Source organism: Drosophila novamexicana, unplaced genomic scaffold (assembly GCF_003285875.2).
Source record: "Drosophila novamexicana strain 15010-1031.04,08,12 unplaced genomic scaffold, DnovRS2.1 tig00001433-arrow-arrow-pilon, whole genome shotgun sequence".
Classification (NCBI taxonomy): domain Eukaryota; kingdom Metazoa; phylum Arthropoda; class Insecta; order Diptera; family Drosophilidae; genus Drosophila; species Drosophila novamexicana.
This window is the reverse complement of record NW_020824858.1, coordinates 178406-196884: the sequence shown is the minus strand read 5'-3', so window position 1 is coordinate 196884 and position 18479 is coordinate 178406. Positions and strand designations below refer to the sequence as shown.

Below are 18479 nucleotides of genomic sequence, written 5' to 3'. Positions count from 1 at the left end.
AGACACACTTTTGATATCAGTTAATGCGACGCGAAGTCTCGCTGATTTCTGTTCTGAAAGAACGAAAATAATGAGTGCATTTGCACTATGAAGGACACGGGTTCAAATGCCCGCTTACATATACATACATAGCTGTCTAAATTGAGGGGTCCAATGCCCAATGCCCCAATGCCTGTTCTAAAAGAGGGTTCGAACCGCTGAAGTTCAAACCTAGATTGCTGCTTTGAGCTGTAGAGCTTGAAGTTAGTTAGTTTAAGTCAGTTTAGCTGAGCTTCGAGAAACTAAAAATAGTTTTACATAAGATTTAATAACCTTCTAGACATTTGTCTTCTGTAGATATGGAAAAATAGTGAATATCTTCGAATATGAATATTTTTATACTTCCCTTAGATTTTGCATATATGCAAGAAGCAAAGTGACTATTAAATAAATGCTGAATTTAGTCAAGATATCTAGACAAACAGAAAAGTTCTTCATACAAGAACCTACTTGTCGACCGAGCATTCCTATGGCAGGTATATGATATATAGGTCCGATCCGACCAATGCCGACATATGACTCTACAACAGAAATATGGACCTATGCAAAGTTTAAAGATGAGAGCTTTAAAACTGAGAGACAGGCAGGCGTACATGACTTTATCAAGTCGATGCCGATCTAGAATATATATGCTTTAAGGGCCCGAAGATATCCCTTTATTATAATATTCTCTACAAGAGTATTAAGAGATTATTTAGCTGTAACTTTTGCACTTATTGATAGATTTCTCAAAAAAACAAAGCTACCGCCCATATATCTCAGCTCTCTGAAGTCTCCAAGTATTGAATATAGCTTATACGCAATAGTAATTTTTAATGTTGATATCTCAATGCAAAGTATGCCAAAAAAGTTAACATTTTGAGGCGCACTGACCGATAAAACGTACTTAAGACTATTAGAATTGCAGAGATCTTACAAAATACTTATTGTCGATCTTACAAGTCCAGCGGAACCGCCAGCTCAACTCCTTAGCTGATAAAAGACGATCGATAAGATAGATGGGAATTAAATCTGATACCTTTTAATGCACATCATTGAAAGTACAGTGAACACTCGCGAGCAGCACCAGCTCTTTTTTTGCCACAAATCGAATTAATTAGCGTGTACTTGTTTCCCCTCTCAAGCAACTGGATCATATCGGGCAAAAGTCAACAACAAAAAAACCCAATCGATAAATTTATAAAAACATAATTTGTTAAATTTATAAATAAAACCCAAGAGATTTTTGATTAAAGCCAGCAGCTGCCTGTTAATATTTTGGTCGCAAATAAACTGTATCTGTCGATCAAAAATTGGCGCTGAAAATTTAGATAAGACTAGACTTCGACTTGGACGTCGTGACCAGACGTGACGTGTGCCCAAGTCGGGCATATCTTATCTGGCCTAATACCCGAAACGGAGCCCAATCTTGGCCAGCAATGTTTGGTGAATTGCTATATAAGCGGCACTATGGTCGGGTAAACAACCAGTTGAGTTCCAAGTAACTAAAACAACATGAAGTTCCTGATCGTTCTTGCTTTGGCCGTGGCCGTTACGGCTTTCCCCGAAAGCGAGCTGGTGCACCGCAGCCGTGTGATGCCTGTCGTGTCCGATGACATTGAGGGTCGCATCACCAATGGCAACAAGGCCTCCGTTGGCCAGTTCCCCTACCAGGTGGGTCTATCCCTCAAGGTTAGCGCTCTGTCCTCTGCCTGGTGCGGCGGCTCCCTGATCAGCAGCACCTGGGTGCTCACCGCTGCTCACTGTACCGATGGGTAAGTGCATCTCCTATCTGGTTCTGGCTGCAGCAGCTCAGCTTATTCTATTTGACTTACAGTATTCAGTCTGTGACCGTCTATTTGGGCGCCACCGTGCGTACCTCACCCGAGGTTAGCCACACCGTTGCCAGCTCCAACATCATCATCCACTCCGGCTGGAACAGCAACACCCTGAAGAACGACATCTCTCTGATCAAGATCCCAGCTGTCGCCTTCTCCAGCAAGATCCAGGTTGCCAAGCTGCCCGCCATCGCTAGCTCCTACTCGACCTATGCCGGTTCGACCGTCGTCGCCTCCGGCTGGGGCCGCACCAGTGACTCCGCCAGCTCCGTTGCTTCCGATCTGATGTATGTCGATCTGACCGTCATCACCAACAGCGTCTGCGCTGCGACCTACGGCTCAAGCACTGTCACCGCCAGCAACATTTGCGTGTCTACCCCCAACGGCAAGTCTACCTGCAACGGTGACTCCGGCGGCCCATTGGTGCTGAAGGACAACAGTCTCCAGGTTGGTCTGACCTCCTTCGGTGCTGCCGCTGGCTGCGAGAAGGGCTACCCAGCTGCCTTCACCCGTGTGACCAGCTACTTGGACTGGATCAAGTCCAACACTGGCGTCTCCTACTAAACATCAGGAACTTCAACTTCAAACCAATAAAAGCTTTAACCAAATACTGTTTATACTGTTCTAAATTATTTAATTTTTTTATGGTTGCAATTCCCAAATGGTGAAAGCACAGAAGGTGGCACGAGGAGAACTGGAGATGGCAGCAAAGTCTCTTCAACATGCTTAAGCTGATACGGTTGTAAACTATAAGCTGGCTGCCAAGGCCTTCATCTAAGACCGGGCACTCCCATCTGCATCCCTCCCAACTTTGTCAACTCATTCCGCAAAATATTCAAACCGCTTTCACTTATTTTCCCCCTCGCGCAATGAATTTACAAAATGTCGGCGTTCGCATCAAAAGTTTAAATTGACATTAAACGACAATTGCAAGTGTTTTAGGCATGCAAAGCGGGGGGCGGTGGAAAGTGGGCGCGGCAGCAGCAGCTGTTACGAGCGCTCAGCACATAAGTTTTCATTAAAATTCATTAAAATTACGCGGCGACACAATAAAAGAAGCAAAATGAAATAAAAAAAAAAACACTCGAGAAAAATGGCAGCAACAACAGCGAAAAAAAAAAGTTATTCATTCAAGTGAAAGTGGGCGTTTGCTTTGTAGGCGTGGCCAGCTGACAATATGTCAACATTTAAATTATTACAACGCATTTAAATAATGGCAAAAGTTTTCGTTGTTTTTTTTTATGTTTCGTTGAGTTTCCACTTTTATGATTGTTTTATTTTTTTCTGAGCATTTATTTTCTGTACAAAAAGTTTTCCCATTGAGCTGGAAAATTGCAGGGCACATTTTGTAAAGCACATCTCCGAAGTTTTCCACCCAAACGCTTTAAGGAGTGAGATTCATAAAATTAAGTACAATATATATATATATATATTTATATACGTATATTCAAATTTCGCAATCTCATGCATGTTCATAAAATCGCGCATGAATATGCAAAGAAAACACTGTCCAACAATGAAGTGGCCCACACACACACACACACACACACACACACACACGAGAAGCTGGAACTGGCAAGCGCATATGCTGCTGCGGTTTGCATAGAAACCATTTGTTCAAAAATGTCCAACATAGAGTTGGCTCGTGCTTCTTTTCGTGACACGATCAACAAACGATGCAATAGGACCTGTATGTTATCATAATCAAAGAATGATTGAAAAAAACATTCATCTTCATTAATAAGGTATTTTTTTAGTCGCATTTATTGGTATACTTTGCTAGTATTTTTCTGCAACTATTTGCATTCGTGACACGAACAAGCACGACTCACAATATGTCACAAAATCATAAACTCTCGATATCATTACTATATCAATCAGATTTATCTAGTATCTGTCGTTATAGTATATTCCTTCGAGATTATAACAATATATTTGGTATTTCTCAAAATTATTTTCAGCTTTTATTTGCTTCTCGATTTCGTGACACGAACAACAATTCACACCACAGGACTTTACAAAATGAGTAATACTAATGGAATAAAATATTTGTTATCTATATTTTCTTTCAGCTGAGGCCTTGTCTGGCCTTTTTTATGATTTCCACTCTTTTTACGCTTATTGTGGTGAATCATTTTAAAAATTATATTTTTCATTATATTTCAGCTTATTAAGCAAAGCCTAATGTTTTACACAGTACTTAAACAAAAAAGTTAAAGCCCAATCAGAAAAAAATGTAAGTATCGTACGATAAATTGTATGGATAACCTCCCATCCTACCATTTATCCACTCATGTCTCTTTGAAAGCGGAAAATTACATCTGATAACACAAAGAGCTTTGAATATCGTTTGGTATGAAAAATGTATATAGCAATATGCATCAATTATATTCCTGTTTGTGTCGTGCCGTGTCGTGACACGCGCCCATCTCTATTGTCCAAGTGAAGCAGCTGAACTTGAGAGCGTGAATACTGAGCGGCGCTGGCAGCACTCGGGGACTGGTAACTTTAAATATCAAAAGCAGCGAATGCTCTGCTAACTGGCTGCGTATCCAGTCAGGCTGATAAATGTTTGCATTCCACAAATTTATGACAGCAGCAAAAAGTTGCGCACGTATTTTTGTGGCTTAGAGATATGACAAAATACTGCACATACAATCAGAAAGTTACAATATGCACAGTTCTTCACTTGTGTGTGTGAGTGTGTGTGAAAAGTTAGTTAAAATGTCAAAGCAGTCGAGTTGACGGAACATATTCTCAATTGGTTGCACATACGACGCGTGGGTCGAGCGTTTATTGCCAAAGTTTTTTTCGTATTTAAATTCCACTTTGGAATTTCGAATTTCAGCATTTTTAGTTTTGGTCCACAGAAAACTTGTCTAGCTTGACTACTGAACATGTTCATTTGAATTTTCTTCTGACAGTTTCTGTGGCTGTGCTTTGGCTCAGCCAACTTAGAGACTTGAACATAATACTATTTGGCCTGGTCCAGGCAATTCAATTTATTTATGCACTAACACACACACACACACACAGACAGACAGTCTGTCTGTCACCTGTGGGACCCGTAGCATTCGGGTCAGCACATTTGACACACAAAAATCAAAATGTAAAATGTTTCGAATGCCAAGCCAATCAATTATTTAGTCAGCTAATAAAACCAATTTGGATTCGTTATAAAGTTGTTGCCGCACAGCAAAATCAATTAACAAAGAGGCAGCTCATCAATTAAAGCAGCCTGCCAAATGTGTGTGAATGTTTATGTGTGTGTGTGTTAGTCTATATATATGTGTGTGTGCGTGCTTGAAAACTTTTTGACTCAAGAGTCAATGCAATGCTGGCTAATAAATCGCAAGCGATTCAAAGCAATCAAGTTAATTAACGATTTTTGGTTGGCCAACTAGTCGGCTACATAATTAATTAAGTCGAGCAAAGGCAAAAAAAGCTCCCAAGCGGGTGCATATGTATGTCCGAGCGAGAAGAGAGTTGAAAGGACAGCTCATGTTAACACACACACACACACACACACACACACACACACACGAAAGAGCACACACGCACACAGAGAATTAGAAGCAAGTATTGCTAATTAGATTCAGTGGCGGGTAGGCATAGGGTGCGAATAATTATTTTTCTGTTAAGCTTTTATTTTATATAAATTGCAAGAAATTAGGATCCGTATGTTGAAATTTAAGTATAGTTAGCACGTTTTATCCGGTTTTAGACGAATTAATTTAAGTTCAGTTCAAATTTTTCATAATTTGCCATGGACAAAGGACTTAAGTCACCCATTTTCCACCCACTGTAGCGGATTTTATATAAGGTGTAAAGTTCAGCAACACGTTTTGAATATTTCAAAATGTACAGCTTAAAATATGGGCTTAAAACTAATTAGCCGATAATATATTATAGCTGGTATCCATAGAACGTAAATCACTTATTTTCCGCGCAGAAGAGTGGATTTCACGTTACGTGCAAAAAAGCGCTCTGCTTTTATTACCAATAAGTAAGTAAATTTCATCTGGCTGTCCATCATGGAATATAAAATTAAAATTTAAGCTACAAATTCTTAACCCAACACACTTCGAATGACTTCCTTATGTAAATAACTAAGCTCCCTTCATTTCCTTTGCTTAGGAATGACTTAAATTTAAGGCGACCCCCGCGCAGCCGCAGCTCTTGGCCTACCCAACGCAATCTGAATTTTAATAATGATTATGATGATGATATTGACGCAACATGATTGGCAAATTTAACTGGACAACTTGCTTATCATAAAGCAACCGTTAAATGATTAATCAAGTGCAATGACTGGCCGAAAACTAAACAAGAGAAAACTATTGAGAGAATGACCCAACAAAGTATTGCCTGGAAAGCTAAGCAAAAGTATCTGACTTTTTGCCTGTGACACATTGAGCGATGTTTGGGTAATTAACTACCACACAAAAAGCAAATAGCAGAAATAGAAAGAGTGTGTGTGTGTGTGTGAGTGAGAAGGGGGGGTTGGTTAGCAGGAGACTCACTTAGCCAAGAGCACTTACCCTCAAGTTCTGTGTATATTTAACGGGCTGTCACTTGCGCTGACAGCCAACACAGAAAGTGTTTCTAACAAAGTCCTTACACACACTAATACACAACTAACACACACACACGCGCACGCTTAGAGTATCGCACACTTAATTCATTTAACTCAAACATTTTCATTTATTTATCGCATTATACTGACTTTACCCCAGCGTAACCATTGCACAGCATTTTTCTCTTTTTTTGGCTAATGACTTCCTGCTTTTGCCAACGCGCTCAGCTTCCGGCTGCCACACACACACACACAGATACACCCACACACACCCACACACACATGTGGCACTCGTGACACCCACATGACGGCGCATCAGGCTCATTGAATGTTTTTGGCATGTTGCCCGGCTCGACACCATTATTTCTGGTAACAAGATAATTGTATAATGAAATCCAAACAACACTTTGGCTTGACTTGTCTGCGGCAGCCTGGTTGGTTGCCTTCCAGGCTGCGTCGTCTCCCCCCAACCCCCTTCTTCTCCCATGCTCTCTGTCTTTTTCTCTGTTCATGCTGCGCCACTTCAACCTCTACAACAATGACTTGACGGCAAAGTTCGCTGCTTTTTCCCAACAGTTCACACAAAGACAAAGACTTTTCTTGTTGTTATTTTGGTTTGTGTTGTTGCTGATTGAGTGGTAATACTTTTTGGTCTTTGTGGATATCTCGCCTTTGGTTTTATGCCCTACAGCGGCAGACAGCGATTGCAGCTAAAGCTTTGAGTGAAAGGCAAGCGTGAAAGCAGAGAACAAAGGCTTAACATTTTAATGAGAATCGCATAGAAAGGCCGCAAAATTACCAAAATTAAGTTACTTCCACACATTCAAACAATAAAAAACAAACAACAAACGTAAATTAGCTTCAATTTACATGAGAATCGCCTAGAAAGGCAGCATTTTAAAAAGAATTTACTTGGCATTCAGCTTAGGGCCGCAAAAAAAATTCAAAATAAATTGGGTTTTAGTAATAACCGCACAGAGAGGCTGCAGCTTATAGGTATAAAATAGTTTAACCGTATTGTACATTCGCATAGGGCATTTCGTAGCCTTTAGCCTCCGAAATTTTCAAACTAATTTAACTGATTGCAATTTCAGCGCTTCCTTTTTTTCTTTCTTTCCCCTCCCCAAATGTCTTGTCATGCTCCTCTTGCTTCTTCTGCTGTGCTCCGTGTTTTTGTTATGTTTGTTGCGAGTGACAATTGATTGACAGCAAAAGTTAATGGCTTAAGTGCTTTGACGCAGAACTACAGAGTAAACCTTAGCTATATTCAAGAATCTATATTAAATTTGGCAGCACTTGGACAATAATTGAAACATTTTTGGTAGCCATATTCAAAAGCTGCCACTTATCAGAGAGCGTATTAAGCTGAAGGGACACAAATACATCTGCATATACAAAGCCGCTCAACGAGCTCTTACACACACACACACCCATCCTTACAATACCATTACTCCCCCGAATGGCAGCCATCATTCAACAAAAACAAAAAAAATAACTGCAACAAACAGGAAAGTACAGCAGTAACCGAGAAGAGCGCTGCACTGAAGTTTGAATACCCTATATAATGTTTAACCACAAAATTGAGAGGGTTGTATTAAAACTTTATTTTCGATGGAGCCTATGCACTAGGTAAGATTTTGGAGATGTTGACCTCCAAGGGGAGAAAAATTTATATGAGAAACATCAAGAACAACGAATTACCAAGCGAGTGGTGCCCGGTTCCAATCTAGTAGCAATTTTCAATTTAATATTTGGTTATTAAAATTGATATCTTCTAAGAAATAATACAGGTATGTGCTTTTTGGCGTTGATTATACCTCTCTCTGTTGATGCATTGCACATAGGATAACACGAAATTTTAGTGTGCCCCATGAAAGAGTATAAAAAATAATACATGTACGCTCTTGACTCCTCTAGCATGGCACAAAATAAAGACATAAAGCAAACAAATGCCTTGCCAAGCAAAACTGAAGTTGAGAAGTGGTTCGAGTAGATGTGGCAGGGGCGCATGCAAGGTACTGTTTTGGTTGACTGGCATTCGAGTAGCTTTTAGTGCGTTCAGGCAGAAAAATATATAGAAAACAATAAACCGAAATTACAACAAAAGCAAACACACGACAGCCAAGAAAAATATTGGCAAACAAAATGTTCATAAGCCATAAAGCATTTGCCCTGACGCAGATGCCAAAAAAGAAGAGTACATACACAATATATATTTGCATGCTAAAATTTGATGAGTAGTTGTATTTTATGAAACAGCCTTTTGCGGAGAATGTGTTTTTAAAAAAATGCAGCCGCATTAAAAAAGTTGTAACAAAGGTTTTACTTCTCTCATATAGTTAGGGTAATATGAATGAAGGCAGAGCTGAAAGCGCCGAGTAGCTCTTTGATAATATTTAATATTAACTATTTGCACGGTCTCTCTGGCAAAAGCAGAGCCAGCTAAACAGCCGAGAGTCTAGACGAAAAGAAAAAAATTGCAATTTTGCTGCTGGCCCAAAAAGAAAAGCTGAGAGAAAAAAAAACGAAAACAGAAAAAAGCACAATCGCAGCCATTGATACGCTCCATCGCAATCATTTTGCATGCGCCAATAAGCCCGAGCAGTGTCTCAGACTGGGACACGTATTTGTCTCGCTATTTCCTCGAAATCGATGCCAACAAATCCTTCAATTTCGCATTGCTATGGCACAAGACGCTGCTCCAAAATCCAATTGTCGAGTAGACAAAAAGCTCTGGCACAATAAAAAAAAAAATACAAAAATATACAAGCAAAAAAATAAGCAGCCGAAAGGCAAACCAACCTATCGAAAGGGATTTGTTTGTGCGCCTGCAATTTATATATACATATACATATATATATTTATATTTATACGAAGAGAACATTTTCATATGCAAAAAGTCAGCTTATTGATACCAAATAGAAGAGGCCAAAAATAAAATGGAAAGAAAAAAAACTGTATGTCGTGAATTCCTTTCAAATATTTGCTGGCAACGCGCTGTGCCAAAGCCTAGCTGTATGGAATATTACATAGTTTGATCCCTGCCCATAAAATTTAATGCCAGCCACTTGTGTTTGTCGTCTGTGTTCAACGGATTTGTGTCAAAATATTGGCAGTTATTCAGCGGCGCCTTATTGCAAGCCAGCAGGCGACAACAGAACGTATGTGTAACACGGCACGAGGTTCAAGTAGCAGCAAGAAGCTGAGCAGGAAGCAAAGCAATAAGCATTGCAAATATTTGCAAATGTATTATTCAGCTACTGCTTGAATGGTAGAGAAGAAAAAATTTTATAGAGAGGGAAGGCAGTTTAAGAAGCAAAGAGAGAAGCGAAATGAGAAGCTAACAAAGAAAAAAGAGGGAAAGTAAGAAAAAGGAAGAAGAACTGTTAAGCATATGTAGCAGCAAAGAAAGAAACGAAGGAGAAGCAAAGACAGTGAAGAAGTAAAAGAAAATAAGTGAGCAGAAAGTGTCGCAAGGTAAGAACTGAACAAGAATGATAATGGATAAGTGAAAAAGGAAGAAGAGTATGGCAGAAAAGGGTAAATGGAGAAGATAAGTAAAGTGAGAAACAATTACGGAGTCGCAGAGATATATGAATATAAAGATAAATAAGAAGGGATGCAAGAAAGAAAGACTGAAGCAAAAAGGAAAGGTAAAAGGCTTAAATGTAAAAGGAAGAAGAAAAAGTAGCCAGAGTCGAAGGGAGAAGCATATAAACTTAGTATGTTAGCATATTTCACGTTCAATCGCTGCATTATCTTTTAATCCTTGTATTATAATCCTAGTTTAGTAAAAGCATATACCTGCCCGCATTCACTCTCAAGTGATGAGCATAACTCCTTTTGCGGCTACTCGATTGCCAGAGCTTAAGCATGTGAAACGAGTCTTTAACAGGGAAATGCTTGCATCAATTTATTGACAACGCCAGCTAATGAAAATTGCGTTCAGGTATTATGCTTTAGAGTTTGAGCCAGCTGTGCCAATAAAACTTTTTCAATACGTTGGCGCATTAAAAACCGAGTTGAAAATTGCGACACAAACTTTGACCAGTTGCACAGACTGAGAGCCAAGTGCATGCCAGATCGGCCCAGAGATAGATGTACATGTATATGTATAAGTTTGTGTGTGTGTGTGTGTGGGTGTGTGTGTTTGGGTAAATCATGTGCGACAAGAAATTGCTGTTGAAAAGTTTTAAAAATGCATTTGCCTCGGCGACAAGAAGGGCAACAACTTGAGACAAGCTGCACAGGATGGTAGCAGGTCCTGGCGACGTTGACAAACGCATTACTCATACGACTAGTTGTACACACGTAATGATTAATGAAACGGCTGGCGTTGACAAGCGAAAAGAGAAGGCGTCTCAGAAATTTTGAATTATAGCCGGAAATGGGACTAGCTATTTAATGTGTGGCAATGTGATAAGCCATCAACGAAAATGCCAGACAGGTCAGCTGCTGTTGCTGCCTTTGCTGCTGCTGCTGCTGTTCCAGACAGTTGTCATTAATTTTCGGCCAACAAGCAGCAGCTGACCACAGCGCAGCGCCAACGATTTCATGACAATTTAACGCAACTGTGTGCAAAGTTTCCCATTTGCCAGCTAACAATGGACCCAGCAAATAAATGTAATGAAAAAGCAGCCCGACAAAAAAACGGGCATCTCCTTCGTCCGGAGGGCAGCGTAATCGATGCGGCTCACATTAGGTTTGCCGGGCGAGAGTTGTCCTTTTGGCCAACCACCAGCATTTCGAGTGCGCCTTTGACTTGGCCAGGACTGCTCCACTTTATCGTGTGTGTGTGAGCGTGTGTGTGTGCTGCTTCGTTTATCATTTGTTGTTCACTTGTCGAAATTTTATTGCTGCAATCTTGTTTGTCGTCGTCAAAGGAGCTGCTGCTGCTACTGGGGGACACTTCGAATGCCACTCGTACACATACATTTATATATATATATATATATATATATATATATATATATCATGGCAAGGATACTTGAGCTGCGACTGGACATCGTTGTTAGAGCTGCCATTGCTGCAGGATATGCGTCTAATAAGCGTGTGTGAGTATGTTCCCGCTGAGTGAGTGGGTAAGTAGTAAGCGCATTACGTATACGTAATATAACAAATGCTGCCTGGCAATTTAAAGTGCCGCTTGGAAAATTGATGCGCCGCCTTTATACTTTAAGCAGTTAGCTATAATCAAGGCAAATATTTCCAGAAAATTACTTTCTTTTGTTTCACAAACTAATGACAGACGGAAAGAAAGCTGCAAAAGGGATAAACAGAGGCACGAAAAAAACGCAGATATATATATACGCAGCAATCAGGCAGCGGAAAAACAGCGCAGCTAGAAAAATAAGCTAACTATATAAAAAAAAGCTATTATTTGAGATGTCGAGATTTAAATACCCTCGTATATATATGAAAGATTTGAGATCAATTTATACTCTCAAGCAAACACAACAGGAAATATATGATAAGACTTTCCTCATAAGACTAGCAACAATGTGGGGATAGAACTTGCTGAGCTAGGTCAAGATATCTTGAAAAATGGGACAACTATATAAATAAAAACTTACTTTTTGGAAGGATATATTCTATTAATCGATATGATAAGGTTGATCAATATTGAGAAGTCTTATATTATATCTAAGAATCAGGTTAAAGATCAAATATCAAGTTGTATACTTGTGCAATCTTATATAACAATCAATTTAAAGCTGATCAGAAAGAAAGATATGTCGCACAATCCAACTACCCTCTGTCAGGGTATTTAGCATGCAAACAAGTCGTGAATAAATTTCAAATAAGCGCCCTCTACATTAATGAGCTAATAAGCAGAGAGTATGACTGCCAAGCTGAGGCGCTGTCTTAAAGCCGAAAATGTCGCCAGGCCGTAAACTATATGAATTTAGCCAACTCACGCACACACGCACACACACATCCTGTCGGAGTCGGCATTTATGAGCCAGCCAGATTCAGAGACAACAACTTACATGTGTCAGCAGCACTGGCAATGAATTGTTTTTATGTGCTAATGCACAGCTTGGCAGCAGACCGCTTTTCGCTTCCCAAAATGCCCCTATCCAAGGCAGTCCCTATTGCTGTTTGTGAACCTCGTCCCAGTTGATTTGTTTGCATGCTTAGCACGTAAAGCGATTTGATTTCAATTTTCCAGATTCAGCTGACCAGCTAACCAGCTGACCAGCGCCTAGGCGTCTACTTTGCCGGAATGACTTGGCAACGTTTGGGACAACGTTGCGTATGCGGAATATGTTTTAAGGGTCTTGCCTAATCGCCGGGAATATCCCACACTTGAATTGCTTAGCGTAAGGCAACGATTTGGGCTAGCGATAAAAATTATGTACAGAAAAACCATCAATTATCGTTAAATCAAATTCAAAGGTATTTCCATTTATTTTGTGTTCAAAAAATTGAAAGCTGCTTTCATGTACCCTATGCCCATGAAATGGGTATATTTGAGTTATGCAAAGTTATGTAACAGAGGAAAGAATGGAGAGATGCCTTAATAGAAACTATATATATATATATCCTTGGAGGAAGGTTATGTGAGTTTATACGAAGGCACCTCTATGTATACGACCATCTGAAAGTATAAAGGCTAAAGCCTTCAAATTTTGATTTTTGGCTCTCGTATATCGCACATACATTTCAGACCATCTATAACTATTCTTTTATCCCAAAATCCAAAATTGAAGTATAAATAAAAAATAATAAACATTTTTCTTATATCGAAAAGTTGGAGAGCAAATTAATTAGATAAAGCCGAGAGCAGAAGAAATACAGCTGCTATCAAAAATGATTTACCTACAGGGCATCCGCCAGTCGACTATCTTAAAAAAGAGTACTCCAACTTTTTTTTTTTTTAGCACTTTAATTATGAAATTTCAGCGAAAAATATCATATCAGCAGGCAGCTAAAGTTCAAGTGATACGAAAATCCATTTGTGATTTAATAGAATATGTTTTCTTTATCTATCAAATGCGTTTGGAATCTTCGTTGAAACTCTTAAACTTTTAACTAATTAAAATCTATAAAAATACCAAAAATTTGTGACATTTTTCGATAACATTCGGCAGCTAGGCCTGAGATAATGATAGCAAAGATTATGTTGCCTAAAGTTCGCCATTACGAACCAGCGTATTTCTTCAACAAAGAAATTTTTTTTTACACAAAATAAATTGAAAGGTACGACAGTTAACTGTCTTAACTGTCTTCAGAAAAGAAATAGATAGAAATCTTGCAGTGCAATTGCCGTCATAAGTAGAAATCACTTTCAAATATTCAAGTGTCGCACGTGTGTCCCGTCCGGCCCGCAGCTCAAGTGCCTTTAATTGCTGGCCTGTGGTTTATAATCTCAATAATTTAATAGATAAGCATAGATAAGGAACATGTTTTGGTCAACGCGCTTCAGTTGAATCTATCAGGCAGAAGAGGTAGAAGGCTGCAAGGCAGGGGCAGCTCTTAAGAGTCCCATTGATCTTTCTTGCTTGAATTATAATCTTGAAAGCTTCATTTGATAACACAAAAGTTGTGGGCCAACTGATAAAAATGTTAGTATAAAAGCCACAGTGGTCAATGGAAAATCATTCGTTCCTTCCACAACGATCAAGATGAAAGTGCTCGTAGTTCTTGCCCTGGCTATTGCCACCGTCTCCGCCGGCGTCCTGCCCAACAGTGTACCCGTGCATCCTCGTGACTTGCCCGCCGTGCCCTCCATTGAGGGACGCATCACCAACGGCAAGACTGCCTCCGAGGGTCAGTTCCCCTACCAGGTGGGACTAAGCTTCTCCAGCTCCAGCGGCGGCTGGTGGTGCGGTGGCTCCATCATTGACAACCAGTGGGTGCTGACTGCCGCTCACTGCACCAGCGGGTAGGTGTTCCCATTTAAGATTTTGCCTTAACCCATTGCTAAACGGTTTTATATCCTTGCTTGCAGTGCCTCCTCGGTGACCATCTACTATGGTGCTCTTCAGCGCACCAGCGCCAAGCTTACCCAGACCATATCCAGCTCCAACTTTAAGCAGCACACCAGCTACAACTCCGTTACCTTGGCCAACGATATCTCGCTGATCAAGACACCCACCGTCTCCTTCACCGCCTACATCAACAAGATTCAGCTGCCAGCTATCGCCAGCAGCTACTCCACCTATGCTGGCCAGAAGGCTATTGCTTCCGGCTGGGGCAAGACCTCCGATAGCGCTTCCGGTGTAACCAATGTCCTGCAGTACCAGTCCTTTGATGTTGTGTCTGTCGCCACTTGCCAGGCCACCTATGGCTCTGCGGTCGCCAGCTCTAAGGTCATCTGCATTGCCACTCCCAACCAGTCTTCCACCTGCCAGGGTGACTCTGGCGGCCCATTGGCCCTGGAGAGCAACGGCAGACTTATTGGTGTCACCTCGTTTGTGTCCAGCGCTGGCTGCCAGTCTGGTCTCCCATCTGGCTTCACCCGTGTGACCAGCTACCTGGACTGGATCAAGACCAACTCCGGCGTTTCCTACTAAATGCACTTTCAAAATACTCCGAAAATAAAATAACTTTTGCAAAAAATGTAACTTCCCAAGGCGTTCTACTTTAACAATAGTTCAAATTATTACCAAAGAAGCTTAGCGAGTTAGATATTCTTTCATTATAAGGCAGATGGAGATTGTCCCAAAGCTATCCTTACAGTAGGGCCTAAGGCCCGAATCCTCGTAGTCAACTATTGAAACGGGTTTACCCATATAATGGTGAGGAACGCATTTTCGTTGGCATTACAAATATAGACCAAAACCTCGTGAAAATCGGATGAGATTTCCACGAGTTATGGTGGTGGGAAATTTTGACCTATGTCTATATACAATATTTGAGGGTAAGATTTTGACATGAATTGGGACAAAAATTTACGTAGTCAGATTTTAATGCCAGTTTATTCTAGAGGGAAAACTATGAACAAAAAGCCAAAGCTCGTGAAAATCTGATGAGATTTGACCGAGTTATGGTGGTGGGAAATTTTGACCTATGTCTATATACAATATTTGAGGGTAAGATTTTGACATGAATTTGGACTAAAATTTACGTAGTCAGATTTAAATGCCAGTTTATTCTAGAGGGAAAACTATGAACAAAAAGGCAAAGCTCGTGAAAATCCGATGAGATTTGACCGAGTTATGTGGGTGAGAAGTTTTGACCTATGTCTATATAGGAATCTAAAGGGTAAGATTTTGACATGAATTTCGACTGAAATTTACGTAGTCAGATTTCAATGCCAGTTTATTCTAGAGGGAAAACTATGAACAAAAAGCCAAAGCTCGTGAAAATCGGATGAGATTTGACCGAGTTATGGGGGTGAGAAGTTTTGACCTATGCCTATATAGGAATCTAAGGGGTAAGATTTTGACATGAATTTCGACTAAAATTTACGTAGTCAGATTTTAATGCCAGCTTATTTTAGAGGGAAAACTATGAACAAAAAGCCAAAGCTCGTGAAAATGGGATGAGATTTGACCGAGTTATGGAGTGAGAAGTTTTGACCTATGTCCATATAGAATATTTGAGGGAAAGATTTTGACATGAATTTCGACTGAAATTTACGTAGTCAGATTTCAATGCCAGTTTATTCTAGAGGGAAAACTATGAACAAAAAGCCAAAGCTCGTGAAAATCGGATGAGATTTGACCGAGTTATGGGGGTGAGAAGTTTTGACCTATGCCTATATAGGAATCTAAGGGGTAAGATTTTGACATGAATTTCGACTAAAATTTACGTAGTCAGATTTTAATGCCAGCTTATTTTAGAGGGAAAACTATGAACAAAAAGCCAAAGCTCGTGAAAATGGGATGAGATTTGACCGAGTTATGGAGTGAGAAGTTTTGACCTATGTCCATATAGAATATTTGAGGGAAAGATTTTGACATGAATTTCGACTAAAATTTACGTAGTCAGATTTTAATGCCAGTTTATTCTAGAGGCAAAACTATGAACAAAAAGCCAAAGCTCGTGAAAATCGGATGAGATTTGACCGAGTTATTGGGGCGAGAAGTTTTGACCTCCGTCTATATAGGAATCTAAGGGGTAAGATTTTGACATGAATTTCGACTAAAATTTACGTAGTCAGATTTTAATGCCAGTTTATTCTAGAGGGAAAACTATGAACAAAAAGCCAAAGCTCCTGAAAAACGGATGAGATTTGACCGAGTTATGGGGGTGAGAAGTTTTGACCTATGTCTATATAGGAATCTAAGGGGTAAGATTTTGACATGAATTTCGACTAAACTTTACGTAGTCAGACTTTAATGCCAGTTTATTCTAGAGGGAAAACTATGAACAAAAAGCCAAAGCTCGTGAAAATCTGATGAGATTTGACCGAGTTATGGGGGTGAGAAGTTTTGACCTATGTCCATATAGAATATTTGAGGGTAAGATTTTGACATGAATTTCGACTAAAATTTACGTAGTCAGATTTTAATGCCAGTTTATTCTAGAGGGAAAACTATGAACAAAAAGCCAAAGCTCCTGAAAAACGGATGAGATTTGACCGAGTTATGGGGGTGAGAAGTTTTGACCTATGTCTATATAGGAATCTAAGGGGTAAGATTTTGACATGAATTTCGACTAAAATTTACGTAGTCAGATTTTAATGCCAGCTTATTTTAGAGGGAAAACTATGAACAAAAAGCCAAAGCTCCTGAAAAACGGATGAGATTTGACCGAGTTATGGGGGTGAGAAGTTTTGACCTATGTCTATATAGGAATCTAAGGGGTAAGATTTTGACATGAATTTCGACTAAAATTTACGTAGTCAGATTTTAATGCCAGTTTATTCTAGAGGGAAAACTATGAACAAAAAGCCAAAGCTCGTGAAAATCGGATGAGATTTGACCGAGTTATGGGGGTGAGAAGTTTTGACCTATGTCTGTATAGGAATCTAGGGGGTAAGATTTTGACATGAATTTCGACTAAACTTTACGTAGTCAGACTTTAATGCCAGTTTATTCTAGAGGGAAAACTATGAACAAAAAGCCAAAGCTCGTGAAAATCTGATGAGATTTGACCGAGTTATGGGGGTGAGAAGTTTTGACCTATGTCCATATAGAATATTTGAGGGTAAGATTTTGACATGAATTTCGACTAAAATTTACGTAGTCAGATTTTAATGCCAGTTTATTCTAGAGGGAAAACTATGAACAAAAAGCCAAAGCTCGTGAAAATCTGATGAGATTTGACCGAGTTATGGGGGTGAGAAGTTTTGACCTAAGCCTATATAGGAATCTAAGGGGTAAGATTTTGACATGAATTTCGACTAAAATTTACGTAGTCAGATTTTAATGCCAGTTTATTCTAGAGGGAAAACTATGAACAAAATGCCAAAGTTCGTGAAAATCTGATGAGATTTGACCGAGTTATGGGGGTGAGAAGTTTTGACCTATGTCCATATAGAATATTTGAGGGTAAGATTTTGACATGAATTTCGACTAAAATTTACGTAGTCAGATTTAAATGCCAGTTTATTCTAGAGGGAAAACTATGAACAAAAAGCCAAAGCTCGTGAAAATCGGATGAGATTTGACCGAGTTATGGGGGTGAGAAGTTTTGACCTATGCCTATATAGGAATCTAAGGGGTAAGATTTTGACATGAATTTCGACTAAAATTTACGTAGTCAGATTTTAATGCCAGTTTATTCTAGAGGGAAAACTATGAACAAAAAGCCAAAGCTCGTGAAAATCTGATGAGATTTGACCGAGTTATGGGGGTGAGAAGATTTGACCTAAGCCTATATAGGAATCTAAGGGGTAAGATTTTGACATGAATTTCGACTAAAATTTACGTAGTCAGATTTTAATGCCAGTTTATTCTAGAGGGAAAACTATGAACAAAATGCCAAAGTTCGTGAAAATCTGATGAGATTTGACCGAGTTATGGGGGTGAGAAGTTTTGGCCTATGTCCATATAGAATATTTGAGGGTAAGATTTTGACATGAATTTCGACTAAAATTTACGTAGTCAGATTTAAATGCCAGTTTATTCTAGAGGGAAAACTATGAACAAAAA

The 18479-nt window shown here is 39.6% G+C and overlaps 3 protein-coding genes across 3 annotated transcripts in view; 2 read left to right on the top strand and 1 right to left on the bottom strand.

Moving 5' to 3' along the window:
- LOC115767668 (protein sprint) overlaps positions 1-18479 on the bottom strand; it is a 267104-nt gene that overhangs the window by 185670 nt on the left and 62955 nt on the right. The window lies entirely within an intron of this gene.
- Positions 1520-2464, top strand: LOC115767673 (serine protease 1). Its single transcript, XM_030711965.1, has 2 exons — positions 1520-1793; positions 1856-2464. Exons 1-2 carry the CDS (start codon positions 1534-1536, stop codon positions 2418-2420), a joined length of 825 nt encoding a protein of 274 aa, XP_030567825.1. The 5' UTR covers positions 1520-1533; the 3' UTR covers positions 2421-2464.
- Positions 14041-15002, top strand: LOC115767674 (serine protease 3-like). The gene is made up of 2 exons (XM_030711967.1): positions 14041-14320; positions 14387-15002. The coding sequence occupies exons 1-2, from the start codon at positions 14061-14063 to the stop codon at positions 14949-14951; spliced, it is 825 nt and encodes a 274-aa protein (XP_030567827.1). The 5' UTR covers positions 14041-14060; the 3' UTR covers positions 14952-15002.